Source organism: Nicotiana tabacum, chromosome 1 (assembly GCF_000715075.1).
Source record: "Nicotiana tabacum cultivar K326 chromosome 1, ASM71507v2, whole genome shotgun sequence".
Taxonomy (NCBI): domain Eukaryota; kingdom Viridiplantae; phylum Streptophyta; class Magnoliopsida; order Solanales; family Solanaceae; genus Nicotiana; species Nicotiana tabacum.
In genome coordinates this window covers 220,460,404-220,479,088 of record NC_134080.1, presented here as the reverse complement: position 1 = coordinate 220,479,088, position 18,685 = coordinate 220,460,404, and the positions used below count along the sequence as shown (strand labels likewise).

At 34.3% G+C, this 18,685-nt stretch overlaps 1 protein-coding gene across 1 annotated transcript; it reads right to left on the bottom strand.

The window, feature by feature from the left end:
- Nucleotides 1–905: 905 nt before the first annotated feature.
- On the bottom strand, nt 906–5,552 carry LOC107817124 (TPR repeat-containing thioredoxin TTL1). The gene is made up of 7 exons (XM_075217374.1): nt 4,293–5,552; nt 3,161–3,356; nt 2,890–3,071; nt 2,472–2,805; nt 1,924–2,128; nt 1,736–1,842; nt 906–1,635 (listed from the first exon to the last, which is right to left on the bottom strand). Exons 1-7 carry the CDS (start codon nt 5,225–5,227, stop codon nt 1,483–1,485), a joined length of 2,112 nt encoding a protein of 703 aa, XP_075073475.1. The 5' UTR covers nt 5,228–5,552; the 3' UTR covers nt 906–1,482.
- Between the last annotated feature and the right edge of the window lie 13,133 nt (nt 5,553–18,685).

Here is an 18,685-nt window from a genome sequence, read left to right as displayed (position 1 = left end):
CCAAAGCGTTGAGGCTTGCAACAATAGCTACCCAAGAGATACCAGTTTGCTGTAAGCGAGTTCGGTTAGGAGGGACAAAAGAGAGATGCTTTCTATTAGTCAAACGTAGATATCGCCCCCTATGCTCCCACGGTCCGCTTACTGAGAAATAGAAAGGAAGGACCGAGAAATAGAAAGGAAGGACCCGGGAGCGGCCCGATCATCCAAGATGGAAAAGACTCACCCCAAAAACAACTGACCTTCTCCCTCTTTAAAGTTAAAGAGCAATCATGCTACTCATTTGCACATATTCAAGATGTATTAGGTTTGAGGGACCATAGCATATACACACAATGAATATGCAATAGGTATCATAGCTGTATATACTATCCATATCACCAAATGGTCCATAACATTGGCAAATTAATGAGAAAAAGTTTGGAGAGGAGTAGACAAGTTAAGAAAGGGACAGCTACAATCATATACTTATGAACTTTACCAAAGTACAAAACCCCAAAAATCAAGCGGTCCACATAGCCATCTATTAAGAACCAAACATCAATGATAACTTGAGGGAGCGGCCCGCCGAGTTTCGAACAGTGTGTCAATTCACACTCGGAGATTTCTCAACAACAAAAAACCTAGTGAGTTCCACAACTGGGGTCTGGGGGAGGGTAATGTATATGCAGTGGGAGGGTGGAGAGGCTATTTCCGATAGACCCTCGGCTAGATAATACACTCGGAAATTTCTCGATCATCGGAAAAAAACGAAAAACATCACCCTTACCCCTTATAATTGAGATTTAAATGGCAAGATTACCCCTACTCAAATCAACAGTACACAGCCTACCATTCAGAAGGCATTCAAACTAGAAATGCAAATCATAGATCATGAATGAGTTAAATGTTATCAAGAGAAAGAAATAGGGAAAAGAATTGAAATCTTATTGATAGAATGCTTGAGCTAAGAAACATAATCATATTCATCCTTCTTTCACTAAACCAATAACTACCCACTAGACATCCAATATTCCTTCCTCGGCCTCCAACGGTTTGTGTGTATGATCGTATATGTACACATTATGATCCTCATCTAACGCCATCCAGTCAGCCGCTTCTATTCTCTCTAAATATCAATTCTACATGTTCACTACTTCTCACAACTGAAGATGGATTATCCTAGGGGAAAGGCTAAAAATTTTAAAAATACAAATGGAAGAGAATGCGGGGGACGGGAAAAGAAGTTGAACAGAAATGAGGAATGAATGAATGAATAAACAAGGGTAAAAAAAAAGGAGACTAAATTTTCCCTCTGCAGACAATAGGCGCATAGCTGAATCGGCTCATAAAAGCATTTTGTCGTAGCTGTGATTATGTCACATGTATATATTGAATCCTTCTATGTGGGAGTGGAGACGGTTTTCAGAGTGATCTTGCAACTGGAATTGCAAGAGAATGCAAGGCAATAGGCAAAGAAGCACCATGAAAAATGGCAATGCACTCTTAAATGCTGTAATGCCTCACCGATGACTCCAACACCTCTGGACTTGGGCAAACCATCTCCTTCACGCGGCTACCATTTTTGTAAATCTTAAATGTAGGTACTATTCTAATATTCTCTGCTGTAGCGATTGTTGGGCTCTCTTCCACATCCACCTTCAGTAGAAAACAGAAGACAACCGTAAGTTAATATGAGTTCTCTTCGTTCCTCTCTTGTACACGTAAAAGTTCTGAATTCAGGGATATGATTGTTTACCTTGAGAAAACTTATTGAAGGGAATTTGGTGCTTAAGGTATCCAAGAAAGGGGATATCTGCTTGCATTGTAGGTTGGATGCCGCTTTAAAATGGACCACAGATGCACCTACAGTTTCCAACTGCAGTTGTTGAGTTATATAGTAAATGATAGAAGGAAGGTTAAGATAACAGATGCAGGAAAGCTTACCAGATGATGAAATCGCAGCCCGGAACTGCTGGAGACCCGAAACCAGCTCCACCTCCCCACCAAATTTCATATTGTAAACATCTTCTCCACGTGACTTCTTTAATGCAACTTGGGCATGGAACAATGATTCCGCAACCTCATTGTCATATGGAAGTTGCCTCCTCAAAACCTCGTAATCTCTCACAGCTTCCGCCCATCTTTCCAGCTATAATTCATTGTATTAGGTCAAATTTATGATCCTTTTCTCAAACAGCAGATTCTAGGAAAACATAGAGTAGTGCACCCAAGGGTGTGGCCTATTGGTCGATAAAGTGGGTTGAGAACCATGATGTCTCAGGTTCAATTATCAGCGGAGACAAAAAACACTAGGTTTCTTTCCATCTGTCCAAGCCTGGGTGGACAGAATTACCTGGTTCCTATTGGGAGGTGACAAGCATCTCGTGAAATTAATCTAGTTTCGCGCAAGCTAGCCCGGACACCACGGTTATAAAAAAAAAAGAAGGAAAACATAGAGTAGTAGTAACTAAGATTTGAAGGTGGCATGTCACCTTAGCATTTGAGGCAGCTCGTCGAAGTAGAGCTTTAGTATAATTTGGCTGGATAATGAGAGCTTGGTTGCAATCATCCAGAGATTTTTCCCACTGCCCGAGTTTATACCAGCAAGCTGCTCTATTGCAGTAGAGAACTGAATTTGAAGAATCACGCATGAGCCCTTCCCCATAAGCAGCACAAGCTTCTGTATATCTTTCAGATTTAAATAGATTGTTGCCGCGACCACGAGCTTGCCCCACCAGCCTCACATTGTTGAGTAAAGCAGAAACTTCAGTACTTCGAGGGTCTACTTGTGCAGCTCTCTCAACGTAAGTCAGTGCATTTTCAAACCTGCAGATATTCATGATCCATTCTCTCATACTCCTGCTGAACCTCTTATTTCTACTACAGCAGATGTTATATTCATAAACTCACCTTCCCCGAGCCATCTCAATCTGAGCCTGAACAAAGAATATGTATGCTTCAGAGAGCATCCCAAAAAATTTTGACTGACATGCTACAGCAGATGGTTCGAACTTGTTAATTTTTGATAGGCACAATTCAGCATCCTCCAATTTGTGTAACTTCAAATAAGCTTCCGCTCTACATGCAAATAGCTGCAATTTCAATATCAGCAATTCAGTATCAGCTCTTGAAATTTTCATAACCAATTAGTCACGGAACTGAACCATTAGAAATGCTTTACCTGAGGAGATGCATCTGCTCCAGAAGCAGTTGCTGCCTCAGCTTCTCTTAAGGTACTTTTCCAATCTCTACCTCTACGGGCATCAGTGCATCTGCTGATATGTTTCTCCACCGCTTGCAACTTCTGCAACTCAGCTTGATCTGGCTTATGACCTAGGGAAAAAAAGTGACTCCTTGCATTTTCAACCTGTCCTAAACTGTAAGTTTTACAGGAAATGAGATTGCTTACAGTTCTAGGCAAAATAAGCAAGCAAACTAATCTAATTCAGTTAAGGAATTGTGAGAATACCGTCGCAAGTGTAATTACAATCCGTGAAGAAACTAAAAAGTGGAAGGGGAACAACAATAAAATGCATGAAACTATAGCCCTATAAAAAAGGGACAAACATTGGAACAAATAGCAGAAACAATGACCACAAAAATCCAAACAGACAAAACCATTAACTTTTGTTCGTTCAAAACAATCAGATCTGGTTAATCAAAAAGTGCATCCACCCACTAATCAACACATTCCATGCATCCCATTTAACATTTGTTTGGCAAATGTCAAATAACGCATCAATCGAGAAAGTTTCGCATTAGCAAATAACTAGGCCAGAAAAAATAATCAAAATAACGCATTTAACTGGTAATCTTTCATACACCCTACAGAAATTTCACCACACTTCCAAGATTTGTTGATAACCAATACGACCATACACAGCAAGCATCAATCAAGAAAGTTTTACATTAGCCAATAACCTAGCCAGCAACATTAATCAAAATAACACATTTAACACTTACTCTTCAATACAGAAATTTCACCACATTACCAAGATTTATGATAACCAATATGTGGATACACATAGATTCTAAATTTTGATATTTTTTTATATCACATACAGCGTACACCAACTTACCACATTACCAAAATACGCAAACACACATAGATTCCAAAATTTGATCTTTTTTATATCAAATACACCGTTCACAAACTTCATCACATTACCGATAAGCGAAGAACACGCATATAGATTCTAAAAATTTGATATTTTTTATATCCATACACCGTACACAAACTTCAACACATTACCAATACGCGAACGCGCATATGGATAGATTCTAAAGATTCAAACTTTTTATAAATCACTTACCTAAGTAACAAAGATCCTAATCGTTGGTGTGCTCTAACATACGATGGATCCAGCCTAATGGCTTCCTCACATTCCTTCACTGCCTCCCCTAGCCGATTCAAAGCCATTAACGCAGCAGCTCGATTACAATGTAATGCAGCATTGCCCGGAGAAATAGCAATGGCTTTATCATAAATACTCAAAGCTTCAATAAAATTACCCTTCTTGTAATTCTCATTCCCTATTCTTTTCAACTCATCTGAATCATTAGTAAAAATCCCTCTTTTTACTGTCTCACCAACAGTAAATCCTCTTGAATTCATAGTATGGCCAGAACCGCCATCGACGGCGGATTTTGGACCCGCACCGCCGCGCATTATGCTGCCATGGCCGTAATTCGCCGTTCCGGTCCCTAAAACATCAGTCTTTGTGGATTTACAAGCCATGCCGGTTTTCAAAACCTTACCGGACGGGCAAATATTGCCGGCCGGAAGCGCATTACCAACAGGGGAAGTGACGGAGCATCCGCCGGAGTAAATTAACGGATGTGCATTTCCCGAATCGGACCGCCCATGACCCGGTTTGAGCCCACGTGCTGTAGGCGAGCTCTCAACTGAACCCGAACCCGAAAGTTCGCCGGAATGGCTCGCATCCAATCTTCTAGGACCCGACCATAACACATTTCGAGCCGACCCGGATCCAGATGATGAGCTAGATCTGCTACTTGTAGTCGTAGTAGTCGTAGTAGTAGTGGTAGAGGTACTGAGTCGACTCGTTCGGGTCATCAATGGTGAAACGGGTGAACCCAGATCCAGTTCTCGAAAATCGGGCTTGTTATCATTCTTCTCCTCCTCTTTCTCTTCGTTAATATTACAACTACTCAGTAATGAGTTTCTCAACCGATCAGCTAATGAGTCAAAACCCATTTCCGATATGGGTTTTCCAGAATGCGACATTTTTTTTTTAAATATATAAATTTAGCAATGTGTATATCTTAAAGTCTCAAATCTTGAACTGGGTTTGGGTTTTTTCTCTTATTTGTAAGTGTAATGGTGGATTAACTGAGAAATCTTTACAATGTAAAGAGAAAAAAGGGAAATGGAGGATCTCGTGAATTTAAAGGTAGAAGCAAAGAATTAATGTGAGTTGGGTAGAGAGAGAGAGAGAGGGGTTGGGGTTTACAGAGAGAGAAAGAGAGAAGAAGAAGAAGAAGAAGAAGAAGAAGGAAAGAAAATGAAAGGAACTCTTTTTTTTTCTCCTTATACTGTACTTTGATTAATTTTCATGCTTCACGAGACAGTCATATATGTACCTGAATTTCTGAATTAAAATATATTTTTAGCTTAACTCATTATCTAACTATAATTAATTAAGGGGTCGTTTGGTTGGAATACGATTTATACCGGTATAAGTTATGCCGGTATAAGTTATATTGAGATAAGTTATGTTGGGATTAGTTATGGTGGGATTGTTGATTATTCATTGTTTGGTATGGTGTATTAAAAATGACAATTACATAATTTCTAAAAAGAATGTATAAGTTATACTGGTGCTAATTATTCTCACCTTCTATAAGGTATAAGTTATCCCGGTGTTAAAATTAACACCGGGATAACTTATACCTGGTTTGCTAACCAAACAGAGTATTAAGATGGTATTAAATTTTTATAGCACCCTTATACCTTCTTATACCTCATACCAAACGAACCCTGAAAGATCGTTTGGTAAGATATATTAGGAAAAATATTACATGTATTAGTTTTGGTATTATTACTCCCTTGTTTGGTAATGCTATTTGTATTAGACTTTAAGTTATACACCCTATTTAGTATTATTCTTATACATAGTAAATTATGGCATTAGCTATACTATGATTTTTAATACAATGATAAGCATGTATAAAGATAGAATTTGCCCTTTCACAACCTTTAATATACCAAACCAAACAGTTGATAAGAAATAATTCTAGTATAATTAATTACAGCATAACTAATCTTAGCAATATTAATCTCAACATTATTAATACACCATATTCAGTATACACCCTATCAAACGACCCCTTAAGCTTGCTTATATTATCGGTTCCAACCCGGAAGAAGATTGCCTATAATGACAACTAGTTAAAAATTAATCGATTCATCATATATTTTAATTCCTCCAATATACTTCCTTCGGTCCACAATAAGTGACTATTTTGTCTGTGGCACACCCCTTGATAAATTACTAATTCCTAGAAACAAATAAGTATTCTGACTAAATTATCCTTAATTAAAATTTGCATGTTGTTAACTTGACACATTGGGATATCTACATAAGGGTAAATATGAGAAACTATAGTTAATTTATTCTTGATTACATAAAAACGACACTTATTTTGAACTAAAATAAAACGGCAAAAAAGTCACTTATTCTGAATCGGAGGAAGTATTATTCTTATATGCCTTATAGAGTAATAGTTTGATTGAGTTTTAAATCCGTATATATAAACTTGCTCATATTATCGATTTCAAACCCGAATAAAAAAGGCCAGCTAAAAATTAGCCAATTCATCATATATAAGTATTATTGAAATATGTTCACCTAGGGACACTTTACAATTTAAGATGATGTTACGTGATAAAATTCTCGTTTAGCCATAAAATTTGAGAGCTTAAATTAAAATTCTATACTCAAATAATCTGTTTGTTTATAGATTGTAATTATTTTTTGGTAGATTTTAAAAATAAAATCTTTAGATCTCAAAAATATTTTTTTCGACATAGTGAAAATTCATCTAACCTGATTTTAATTTATTTGAGATTGAAACGCATTCACCTAATAAGTAAATATTTTGATTATGTTCACGTTGGCTTCATCCTTTACGTTTCCCACAAATAGCTACTTCCCTGTATTTTAATCTTTCTTTTATTTATCCCTATTAATTATTTGAGAAGAGTTTGCTAAAGTCAAAAAAATTGAACATATAATACTCTGACATTAAATAGCATAATATATAAATATGTAAATCCCAATTTGATAGGCGATATCACGAGCAAGTCATCGTTCAAATTTTCTTTTTCAGATTAAAAGAGTTTATTAGAGTCAAAAGATTGAACATATAATTGGTTACAAATTCTAAATTTGAACTCAATCAAATGTCTTTTCCAAATATTTTTTTTTTAAAATTTTTTTAACACAAAATGGTGATTTATAGTACTTTCCATGTCATGTGTAAATATGTGTATACTACTTTTTAGAAAAATTTAATTTTTTTTTTCTATTAGACAAATTAAATCAATTTTTTTGAATGTTTCCAAAATAAATGCAACCATAATTAGCAATAATTTTTAACGTGCGTACGCCTTAATTTTTTAATGGAGAAGGTGTAATTATTCAGTTAAGTATAAAAATTGAATACTAATGGCATGTGCTAAATCTCTAACCATTAATTAGTGGCGTGTTTAGAAGAGAAGATCGATCTTAATTAAAGAATTTGACATGCTTCTTTTAGATGTCTTTTCATTTAGTGAAAAAAATTAATTAGAATTAATATGATAGATATATAGTGGCTGGCTCCTCCAATTATCAGGTATTAATTTGAGATCAATTTTACTAAATAATTTCACCATGTCATCATATTTTTAAGAGTACATGTTATATTTTAAATTTTATGCTAATATGCAATATTAATTTCCCATAAGTAATATATTCTTGAGTCTTCTGATATATTTTTCCACCTTCAAACATGATTTTGGATTAAACACATTAAAATAGATTTTAAATTATATATATTGTCAGTTTAAAGAATTTTTTTAAACAATCACGTCACCTAAAAAATATATATATCTGAGCTTTAAAAAAATTGAATTTGTAATATCGAAAATGAGACAAGTTACTTGCAACATATAAATGTGATCTAATGATATAAAAATTCCTTATATAAATGATGTATAGAATTTAAACTCTTCATGTAAGACCCTTCCGACGGTATTAGAATTAATTTCGTTAAAGCCAAAAAGATTTGAAAAATATATAAAGGTAAATGTAAAAGTAATCACTTTTAAAATGGCACCCAATTAAATTAAAGAAACACATCGTAGAGAAATGATGAAATCCGTTTTGGCGTGTTTGAGACGTCTAAAAGATTAGTTGAAAACGAAGTCTATACTTATAATTGAAGAATCATTAGTTTATTATGATAGACAAAAAAGTATTAAAATAAATTTTATTTTTAAATTTATTTTATAGCTAGCTCTTATGTTTATATTCAATATGAATATAAGAGTACGCAGATAGAATAAAAACTTTATATATTAATCAAAGGGGCGGAGCTGTAGAGTGCTGGGAGCGGATTTGATCGAACCCGATAATTTTGATTCGAATCATGTATTTGTCTTTAAAAAATCTATTAAATATGTACTACAAATTATTATTTTAAAATCCATTAACTTAAAACCATTAGAATCCTGATAAACTTGAAATCCTAACTCCGCCTCTGAGATTAACTACATATGATAACCGTCATAAAGGTGTTGTTCTTGTTCCTCTTTTAATCTTGATTTTTATTACAAAATATTTTTTTAGTTATATGACACTTTTCAAATGAAATCGGTAAAATGTATTATATAATATACGAGAACAGTAATAAAATACAGAAATTTTCTTAAGACCAGTTTCTTCTACTAAAATTATAGTATCACCCCTTTAAATGGAGAGAAAGTGATATTGCATCTTACATAATTAAAAATAGAAGAAAAAAAAGAAAGAGAGGGAAAATAATATAAATTGAAAAAGCGGATTGCTACGTGATAATGGATTCTCAAAATTAAAAAATAATGCATCAGTTAATTGTAGTTATTAACAGAAACCTTTCGTGATACTCTATCTCAGGACCCACATGTTAAACCCACAAATCTGTAAAAATAACACGGTATAGTCAGTTTTCGGATTGGTCATTCAAAAATAACCAGCGTTTACCAAGTCAATGAAAAATAGCCACTATTTTGCTGCAACAGAGACCGGTCCAGCATAATATACTGGAGTTCGGTGCACCTGTGTATGAACTCCAGCATATTATGCTGGACCGGTATACTTTGCTGGCTCCAGTATAATATACTGGAGACTGGAGCACTAGTTCTCCAAACTCCAGTATATTATGTTGAACCAGTATACTTGCTGGAACTCTAGTATATTATGCTGGAGTTCTAATGTACTTATGCTGGAACTCCAACATATTCTTATCCTCGAACTCCAGTATAATATGTTGGAGTTCAAGTATACTTATGCTGGAACTCCAGCATAATATACTGGCGTATTTTCCGGGTTTTGAACAGTGTTTTCGCTCAGATTTATCTTTACATAAAAAGTGGCTAAATTTTGATTACTTTTGAAACTGTGCTATTTTTGAATGACTAGTTGTAAATCTGGCTATTTTTGAATTTCTCCCACAAATCTTCCTTTATTAGGTTGGAGTTTTTTTTTCTCTTACTTGGTGTGTGAAATTTATGTTGTGGCATTGACTAATTTGAATTCGTGCTACGTAAGGCGCATTAAAGAAAAAAAATACTTTCTAGCCGACTTTTTTCATTTACAAGGATCGAATTCGAAGTTTCTTATTAAAGTTGATCGAATCCTATTCAGGGGTGGAGCTAGCTGGGCGGAAGGTGGTTCTGTCGAATTCTCTTTACCAAAAATTATATTTTATATATAAGGTTAAATTATTTTTTTATGTATATATATATATATATATATATATATATATATATATTAAGTATTGAATTCTCTTAACTTCTTATTTTTATTTTTTTAAATCCTTTGGTGAAAATCCTGCTTTCACCACTAATTCTATCCATCCCAGCGTAACTTAATGTCCGGTGGTACTTAAGTTGGAGTTGAAGCGCCATGGATATAGGCATATAGCTATATGCACGGGTGAAGCTATGTATGGCTAAGGTGGTCAATTAAATACCTTTCGCCGAAAAATATAATTATATTGTATATAAAGTAAAATATTAACTTGTTATTAATAAGAAATAGACTTTGAATACTTTTACATAATCAACGACACTCTTATCGAATTTTCTGGCTTCGATATGGTACTGTGGGTATAGTTCAAAGTGGTGGGTAGATTGTGTGATTGCATGAAACGTTGCTTGAGAATGAAAAACATCCACATGACCACAAACTTTACAAGTAGATGATTATGACTGCTGATTTGGCTACAAAGGTGGCAGCCATGTGTTCACAGTTCACCATTTTGCTTTTGTGCCACATGGTCAATAGTTGGCATCTACATAGACTTTTATGCTGGGCCAGCCCAATAGCACTTGTTGTATGTTCAATCTTTCTCAAAGCAAATATGTCATTAAAGTCAGATAAGGGTTCAGGATTTAGGGTTTAAGGTGAAACTCCAAAATATTTTTATGAAATTTTACTAATAGAACTTGAAATTTCATGACAATAACAGCCTTTTAAGTACATGAGAAATTCAAAAATAGTCAGATTTACAAGTTGTCATTTAAAAATAGTCATAGTTTAAAAAATAATCGAATTTTAGTTACTTTTCATGTAAAGATAAATCTTAACCAAAACATTGTTCAAAATTCGGAAAATACTGCAGCATAATATACTGGAGTTCCAGCATAAGTACACTGGAACTCCAGTATATTATAATGGAGTTCCAGCATAAGTATACTGGAACTACAACATAATATACTGGAGTTCCAGTATAATATACTGGTCCAGTATAATATGCTGGAAATTCATACACAAGTGCTCCAATCTCCAGTATATTATGCTGAAACTTTTCGCGTGTTGGAATTCCAGCATAATATGCTGGAAGTTCATACACAGTTGCACCGTTCTCTAGTATGTTATGCTGGACCGGTCCCTGTTGCAGCAAAATGGTGACTATTTTTCAATGACTTTGCAAATACTGGCTATTTTTGAATGATCAGTCCAAAAACTAGCTAGCCCGTTTTATTTTAACTTTAATTACAGAGCTGAAAAGTGATTAGCCCACATTATTAGAACATTAAAGCCCGAGACGGCTCCAAAGCATTACGTATGGGTTCGCTAGAACCCAATAACTTTTCCTCACACCTTTATAGATATTTAATAAATTTTAATATATATATATATATATATATTAAAATTTATTAAATATCTATAAAGATTGAATACGTGATCCAGTTGTTACAATAGCATCAATAACAACAATAAATCCAGTATATTCCCACAAGTGGGGTCTGGGGAGGATAATGTACGCAGACCTTACCTCTACCTTTAAAAAGACAAAGATGTTATATCCGATAGAACCTCGGGTCAAGAAATATAAAGGAGAAGGGGCAATGACAATGACGACTAAATCTAATTGTTATTGTATATAAATTTGAGATTATTATAGGAATCTATAAATTTTAAATGCTGAATCCGAATCTGATTAAAGCCTTGTATGCTATCGTCTCTTTCGGCATAGTTAATTTATAGCAGAACAAAATATGTCCAACTTAGTAGTCCATCATAAAATAATTAAGATTTAAACTCGTGACACTCAATTTGCTTTCAAATTATATCTTATTGGCCATGAAACCATCCCACTAGAGGAAAGAGTCTAGCGTTTGGTGAAACGGTAATGAATACGTTAAACAAATTAATATTGCTATATATGAGTTAAGAGGGAGAAAAGGATTCTGTTATTGACTTACTTGTCACTTTTACAAATAAAAAGGAATTTGATTTTCCATTAAATTGAATCAATAATATCAACAAAAGAAAATTCTTTTTTTGGGAGAATTAGAGGAGTTAGGTGGATTTGAAATCGATAAAAATAGTTTATTATATGGAGTTATCCCTTAATTGGATTAATCGCGTAACATAAATGAAAACTTACCAACTATTAGTAGGGCCACATTCTATCTAGTTTATATAGCTATAAAAAGAACTAAAGACATTCACATGTACAAACCTTTTAATGACCTAAATATAGGCTTTAACAACCTAAAAAGACTAACGCATCATAAATTAGCTAATACGAATTCTTGGACTAATTCAAAGTATGCATTCAAAAGGTAGTTCGGTGCACAAAAATATATCGTATTCACGTAGAATTTGGAGAAGGGTCGCACCGCAAGGGGTATGATATAGACAACATTAAAAAGGTAGTTCAGTGCACAAAGCATCTCACGGTTACATAGTGTTCGGGAAAGAACCGCATTCCAAGGGGTGTAATGCATGGGCGGAGGGAGAGTAGAACCTACGGGTTCGGCCGAACCCAGTAGCTTTGATCCTAACCATATATTTGCCTTAAGAAATTCATTGAATATGTATAAATTATTAATTTAGAACATAGTAACTTACAAGATTTAGAATTTCGAACCCATAAATTTCAAGTTCTGGCTCCGCCTCTAGTGTAATTAATGTAGACAATCTACCTTAATGCAAGCATTAGCCACTACTCCACAGCTCGAACTTGTTACCTATAAGTTTTACCGTTGTTTCAAGACTCCCCTTTCATATTCAAAAGTATGCATTATAAGTCAAAAATATTGCTTAGGTTACAAGCAACAAGTATATTTCTAACTCATGTATTTTGACTCTTTGCTAACATAATGATGGCTTTTGGAAGTTTTTTCAAACAATAATTGAAACTTGTTCCCTAATAGAAAGGCCGTGATGCAAAGGGACAAATTCATAGGACGAAAAAGAGTTGAAATTTAGAGGAAAAAATGTTTGGAACGTTTTTATAGTTAAAGAGTAATGTAACGGCTCGAAAAAAAACAAACAGACAAAGTCTTGTTTTTCTAAGTTAGGACTATAGGTCTGGTTTAAAACACTCACGAGGATTGTCGGTGCAACAAACGTAGGAAAGAGACCACCAAAGAATGTGGTGCACGATGGGACTGCTCCTCTCTTAATCAAAGGTCTCGAGTTCGAGCCTTGGGTATGGAAAAATTCTTGGTAGGGAGCGCTTCTCCCGAATAGGGCCCTACGCGGTACGAATTCAGATATAGTCAGGCTCCAACGCAGGCACCGTACACCAGGTGAGAAACCAAAAAAAAAAACATTGGAAAGAGACTTGAATCATACTAAAAAGTTCAGGGTTTAAGGATCAGAGTTCAAGATTTAAGGTTCATGCTTCAGGAATAAGGGTTCATAGTTCATGCTTCAGAGTTGCGCAATGAATACAGCCCGTGTCAACTATATTCGCAATTGTATTTATAACCAAGGCGACATAAAAGGGTATGTATAAAGGATACAATGTGTATCAACTGTATACACGCGAATACAACTAAGGCGAAATACTGAAATACAAAAAAAATAAAATGTTCTTATTGAGATTCGAACTCAAAACCTTCACTAGCTATGTAGACACTCTAACCAGCTAAGCTATGAGAGCTTGTTGCTCTCTTGTTTCAGTTCAAAATAATTAATCTCTTATTTCATAGATTTGCTAGAAAATTCAAATATAACTACGAATAGTAAATTTGCTGAAAGTATGCTACGAATTGTAAATACAGTATGTTTGATGTGTCGCACACTTTTTCCTAAAAGTTTCAAGGTTCAGGGTTTAGAATTAGGGGTTTATAGTTCAGAGTTCAGGATTCAGAGTTTAGATATTGGAAGTATGAAGTTTAAATCCAATCTGTACCGGATGTAGTTTTAGAGCTACGAATTCAACCGAACCTAACATTTTTGACACATAACATAGATATACCTATAAAAATAACAAAATTTCAGTAAATGTTAGATTGTTTCAATAAATATTAGATTCAAAGGTACCTCTCATAAGTTTTACTCCTCAAGTTTGTATGGACTTTAGTTAAATATCGTGATTATATAGAGTTAACCATATATAGCGTAAAACTTTTTCTCCATTTTCGATATAGTTTAGCACTTTATTATATAATTTACTTACTTTATTTACTATCTCATATTTCTAAGAGATAGCAACTAAATATTATAAAGAATACCGGTAGTTAGCTTTTATATGCCCTAATGCTGTAAAAAAAAATTCATACAGTGTATAAAATTAAAGCCATCTGATATTATTACCGTACTAAGAAAGAATTAATACAAATACCTGAAATGGGAAATCGTTAATTAATTAAAAAAAAAACACTTTCTTGTAGTTTGTACTTAGAATATGATATATGTATACTTTTTTATGATTGGTAACTTTAGGGAATTATTAATTAATGGCATTAGACAACCGACATTTCCTGCTTGTTATCAATCATAAATTTAAAGTTTATGAATTCAAAATTTTAGTTTTTTAAGTTACAGAATTCAAAATTAACAATTTATACTTATTTACTGAATTTTTGTACGGCAAATATATGATAATTAAATTTCCATGAAAAGTATTAATGATGACCGATTAAAATTTTTAAAAATATACTGATAATATAAATAAATTTACACCATTATCTTATATAGTTACTTAAATTTTTTCCGCTTTTGGAAAATAAAGGTTGCATTATTAGCACTTGCTGCGATCGTTGTTTTAAAATTCCCAACTCTAAAATCTAAATACCTCTGATTATGCTAGTATCCCCCATGAATATACCATTTTGTGGCAGCTGTTTTGAAGCCATAACCATCATTAGCCCACAGATTATAATCTACTAATTAGGTTGAAGAATAAATTAAAAGGGGTTTAAAAAACAAAATAAAAAAAGAAAGTCAAGAAAATAGCAGCAATAATATCATAGTGGAAAAAGTTTTGATATTTGAAAGTTCCAAAGCTAAGGTCTGAGTTTGCCATGTGATTGACATGAAGCAAAAGGTAAGGGGAACTGAGAAATAAACTTAAGAATGTCTCGAGTGGAGCAAATCTATAGGAAATAGTACAACTATTTCACTATTTTAATATTAAGAAAAATCTGTCTCTTTTTATTGCAGAGCCAATAAGAATTGGATGAGCAGAGCGGAGCTAGTGTATTAGGTACGAGTTCAGATAAATTTATAGTTTTTGCTTAAATTCTGTATTTGTTTGAAAATCTATAAATATTTATAAAGTATAGTTGTAGTACACCAAACAAACTTGAAAGCAAGGCAAATGACCCTCCTTTTTAAGAGCAAATTTGGAGTTTTATGAATTAAATATATATTGCTTCCGATTCAAATTATGTATATGTATACAAAAATGTTTAATATATATAATAAAATCATGCTCATTTTTGAATTCATTCATTTTAGATCGTGAAATTAGCTTTTGCATGCATGTGCATTGTCCTATCACTTCTTCACTTAAGCATGCATGCATATAAACCACTGAAAGGGAAGGGGAATCTTTAAGCATCAGCCAAGTTGTTTTCGTGTGATCTATAGATCATGATTTTGAGCTGTGAAATCAGTCACTGATACATCAAGGTAGGCTTCCTACATCACACTCCATTGGAAAGTGACCCTCATGTGTGAACGCGGGATGCTTTGTCTTATCACTTCTTGTACTTAAATATACATACATATAAACTACGGAAACGGAAGGGGAGCCTTGAAGCAACGGTCAATGTTGTCTCTGCGTGACCTATACGTCATGAGTTCGAACTGTGGAATTAGCCACTAATACTTGCATCAGGGTCAGGGTCGGCTCAATAATAGCATCCGAGACCTAAAGCAAAGCCTTAATAAGAGGCCTTAAATAAATACATATATATTTAATGAACATCTTTGTTTAAAAAATTAGACAAGCGTGGAATGAAAAAAATGAGAACTTGATTTTATAAAGTAAAAAAAAAATTGAATGAATTTAATGTTGATTGCATCACAACTAAAATGAAAGAACCTAGAAAACATACTCCCTCCGTCCTAATTTGTGTGATACTCTCTTTTTTAACCTGCCCTAAAAGGAATACCTTTCTATATGTGGTAATATTCAACTTTAAATTTTTCTCTTTACCCTTAATGAGATGATTTCTAGCTACACAAGTTTCTATGATTTGTTTTAGATCACAAGTTTCAAAAGTCTTTTTTTTTAAACTTCATGCCTAGTCAAACACCTTCATATAAATTGGGACGGCAAAGTATAATTTATGTGAGGAAAATAAATGATAAGTTAGATTATTAGAGATAGTTACATGACAATAGAGTAAAATAATTCAGTAAATACGTAAAATAAGATTGACAGAAAACTACTTTGGCTATACTAATCAGAGGAAGAAATCAACATTAATCAGGGTATGATGCCTAGCATTTCCTGAATTCTGTGTGAGCGCGAGATATTTTGTACACCGAGCTGCCTTATTTATTTTTTATTTATAAACTATTGAAACTCATTACTCATTACTATGCAATACCTATTCCAATAACAAGACAGAAATCAAGAAAGAAGAACATCACTATCTGTTTGTGGATAAGAACTACAGATAGAGGATGTGGATGGTTCTGAAAGGGCACGTGATAAACACATGGCCAATGAAGAAGAGCAAAAAAATGCCATGATTTGTTTTTGAAATCTGTGACTGTGGAGATTACTGGAGCTGAGATATGGGGGTAGCCCTGGTGTGTGGAGCTCATTTCCATTTTGTAGAGAATGGAATCCTTCATAAAAAGCTTGTTTCTGTGTAGCTTATGGCTAACCTGACGTTGATCCCTTTCTTTCATTTATCCTTTATACGGCCAGAACTAACGGCATCCTTATATAACAGTCATTCACTCTAAAAATTAAGTATTTCTTGAAACCAATTTTATGTTATATTATAATATATGTTTTCTATAACAACACTTCACTATAATAGCAAGAAAAAATCAGAACAAACGAGATTATTATAGAGATATTTGACTGTATGTCTTTTATTTAAATCCGGTGTTCGGTACCTATTTTTGTGTCTGGCTAAGTTGGATTTGCACCGAAAAGTCCCTTTTTGGGGAAAAGTAATTCATACCAACGCGACTTCACGCTTAGGGCTCGAACCGGAAATATCTGGTTAACAACAACAACAACAACAACAACCCAGTAAAATCCCACTAATAAAGCCTGAAGAGGGTAGTGTGTACGCAGACCTTATTCCTACCCCGAAGAAGTAGAGAAGCTGTATCCGAAAGACCTTCGGGTCCAAAAAACAAAAAGACAATATTAGTATCACCACAGAAATCATAGGAAAATATGAATGAAATCCAGAAGAAAGATGCAAAGCAAAATCGATAGCTAGTAAATAGGCCATGCCCTATCACAACCTTTGATGGTGTTCTTTATATTTCAAATGTATTACATTCGTTTTATTTTATATGACGGTATTTGACAGAATATAAAATAAGACAAAGATAGATATTAGAACTTACGGTCTTAAAATGTCATGATCAGTGGTGAAGTCAGAAATTTCAATAAAGAGATTCAAAATATAATTTATGAAGTAAACATACAAAGAAGTCAAGAGGATTTAACATCTAACATATATATAAAATAATTTTAAACTAGTATATATAGTATATAGTGTAAATTTTTAGCGAAAAGGATCCGATGATATGATGACCCAAAAGGTCATCACTTGCTTTAGAAATAAATTCTGCGTTATGATGCCTTAAAACCCTCTCTCTGCATCACCTCGATTTGCGTGTATAGTTCAGGCACATAGCCGGAAAGCCATTATGTGAAAATCTGTGAAAAATGTTGAATTTTGCCTTTAAAATGAATTTAAGTTGACTTCGGTCAACATTTTGGGTAAACAAACCCGGACCCGTGATTTGATGGTCCCGGAGGGTCTGTAGGAAAATATGAGATTTGGGCGTATGCCCGGAATCGAATTCCGAGTACCAAACCCGAGAAATGAATTTTTAAAGAAAATTATTTTCTGAAATTATTTATGAGTTTTGGAAATGACATGTGGTTGAAACTTGGTGGTATCGGGCCCGTATTCTGGTTCCGGGGCCCAGTACAGGTCTTATATGTGATTTAAGTTGAGTCTGTAAAGCTTGGTAAGAAACGGACTTGAAATGACGTGAATCGGACCTTATTTGAGAAAATTGGTAAATTTGATGTTCTTAAGTGATTTCATGATTTTGATGCTAAATTCATAGTTGTTGATGTTATTTTGGTGATTTGAATGCACGAGCAAGTCCGTATGGTGTTTTAGGTTGGTATGCATGTTTGATTTGGAGCCCCGAGGGCTTAGGTGAGTTTTGGATAGGCCACAGAGTGGAATTTGGACTTAGAAAGTTGCAGGTTTTTCAGCTGGTGTGTTCAGGTCCGCAGACTTCAAAATTGCAAAGCCTGGCTCGCAAATGCGAGCTCGCAATTGCGACGAAGCATCGCAAATCCGATAATGGACCTGGGCAGCCTTAGTCGCAAATGCGATTGTTCTATCGCTAATGCGATATCGCATTTGCGAAAGGTCCTTCGCAAATGCGAAGGTGACCGGAAATTGACTTGGTCGCAAATGCGACATTTTATTCGCAAATGCGAAAGGGACCTAGTCTGCCTTGGGATCGCAAAT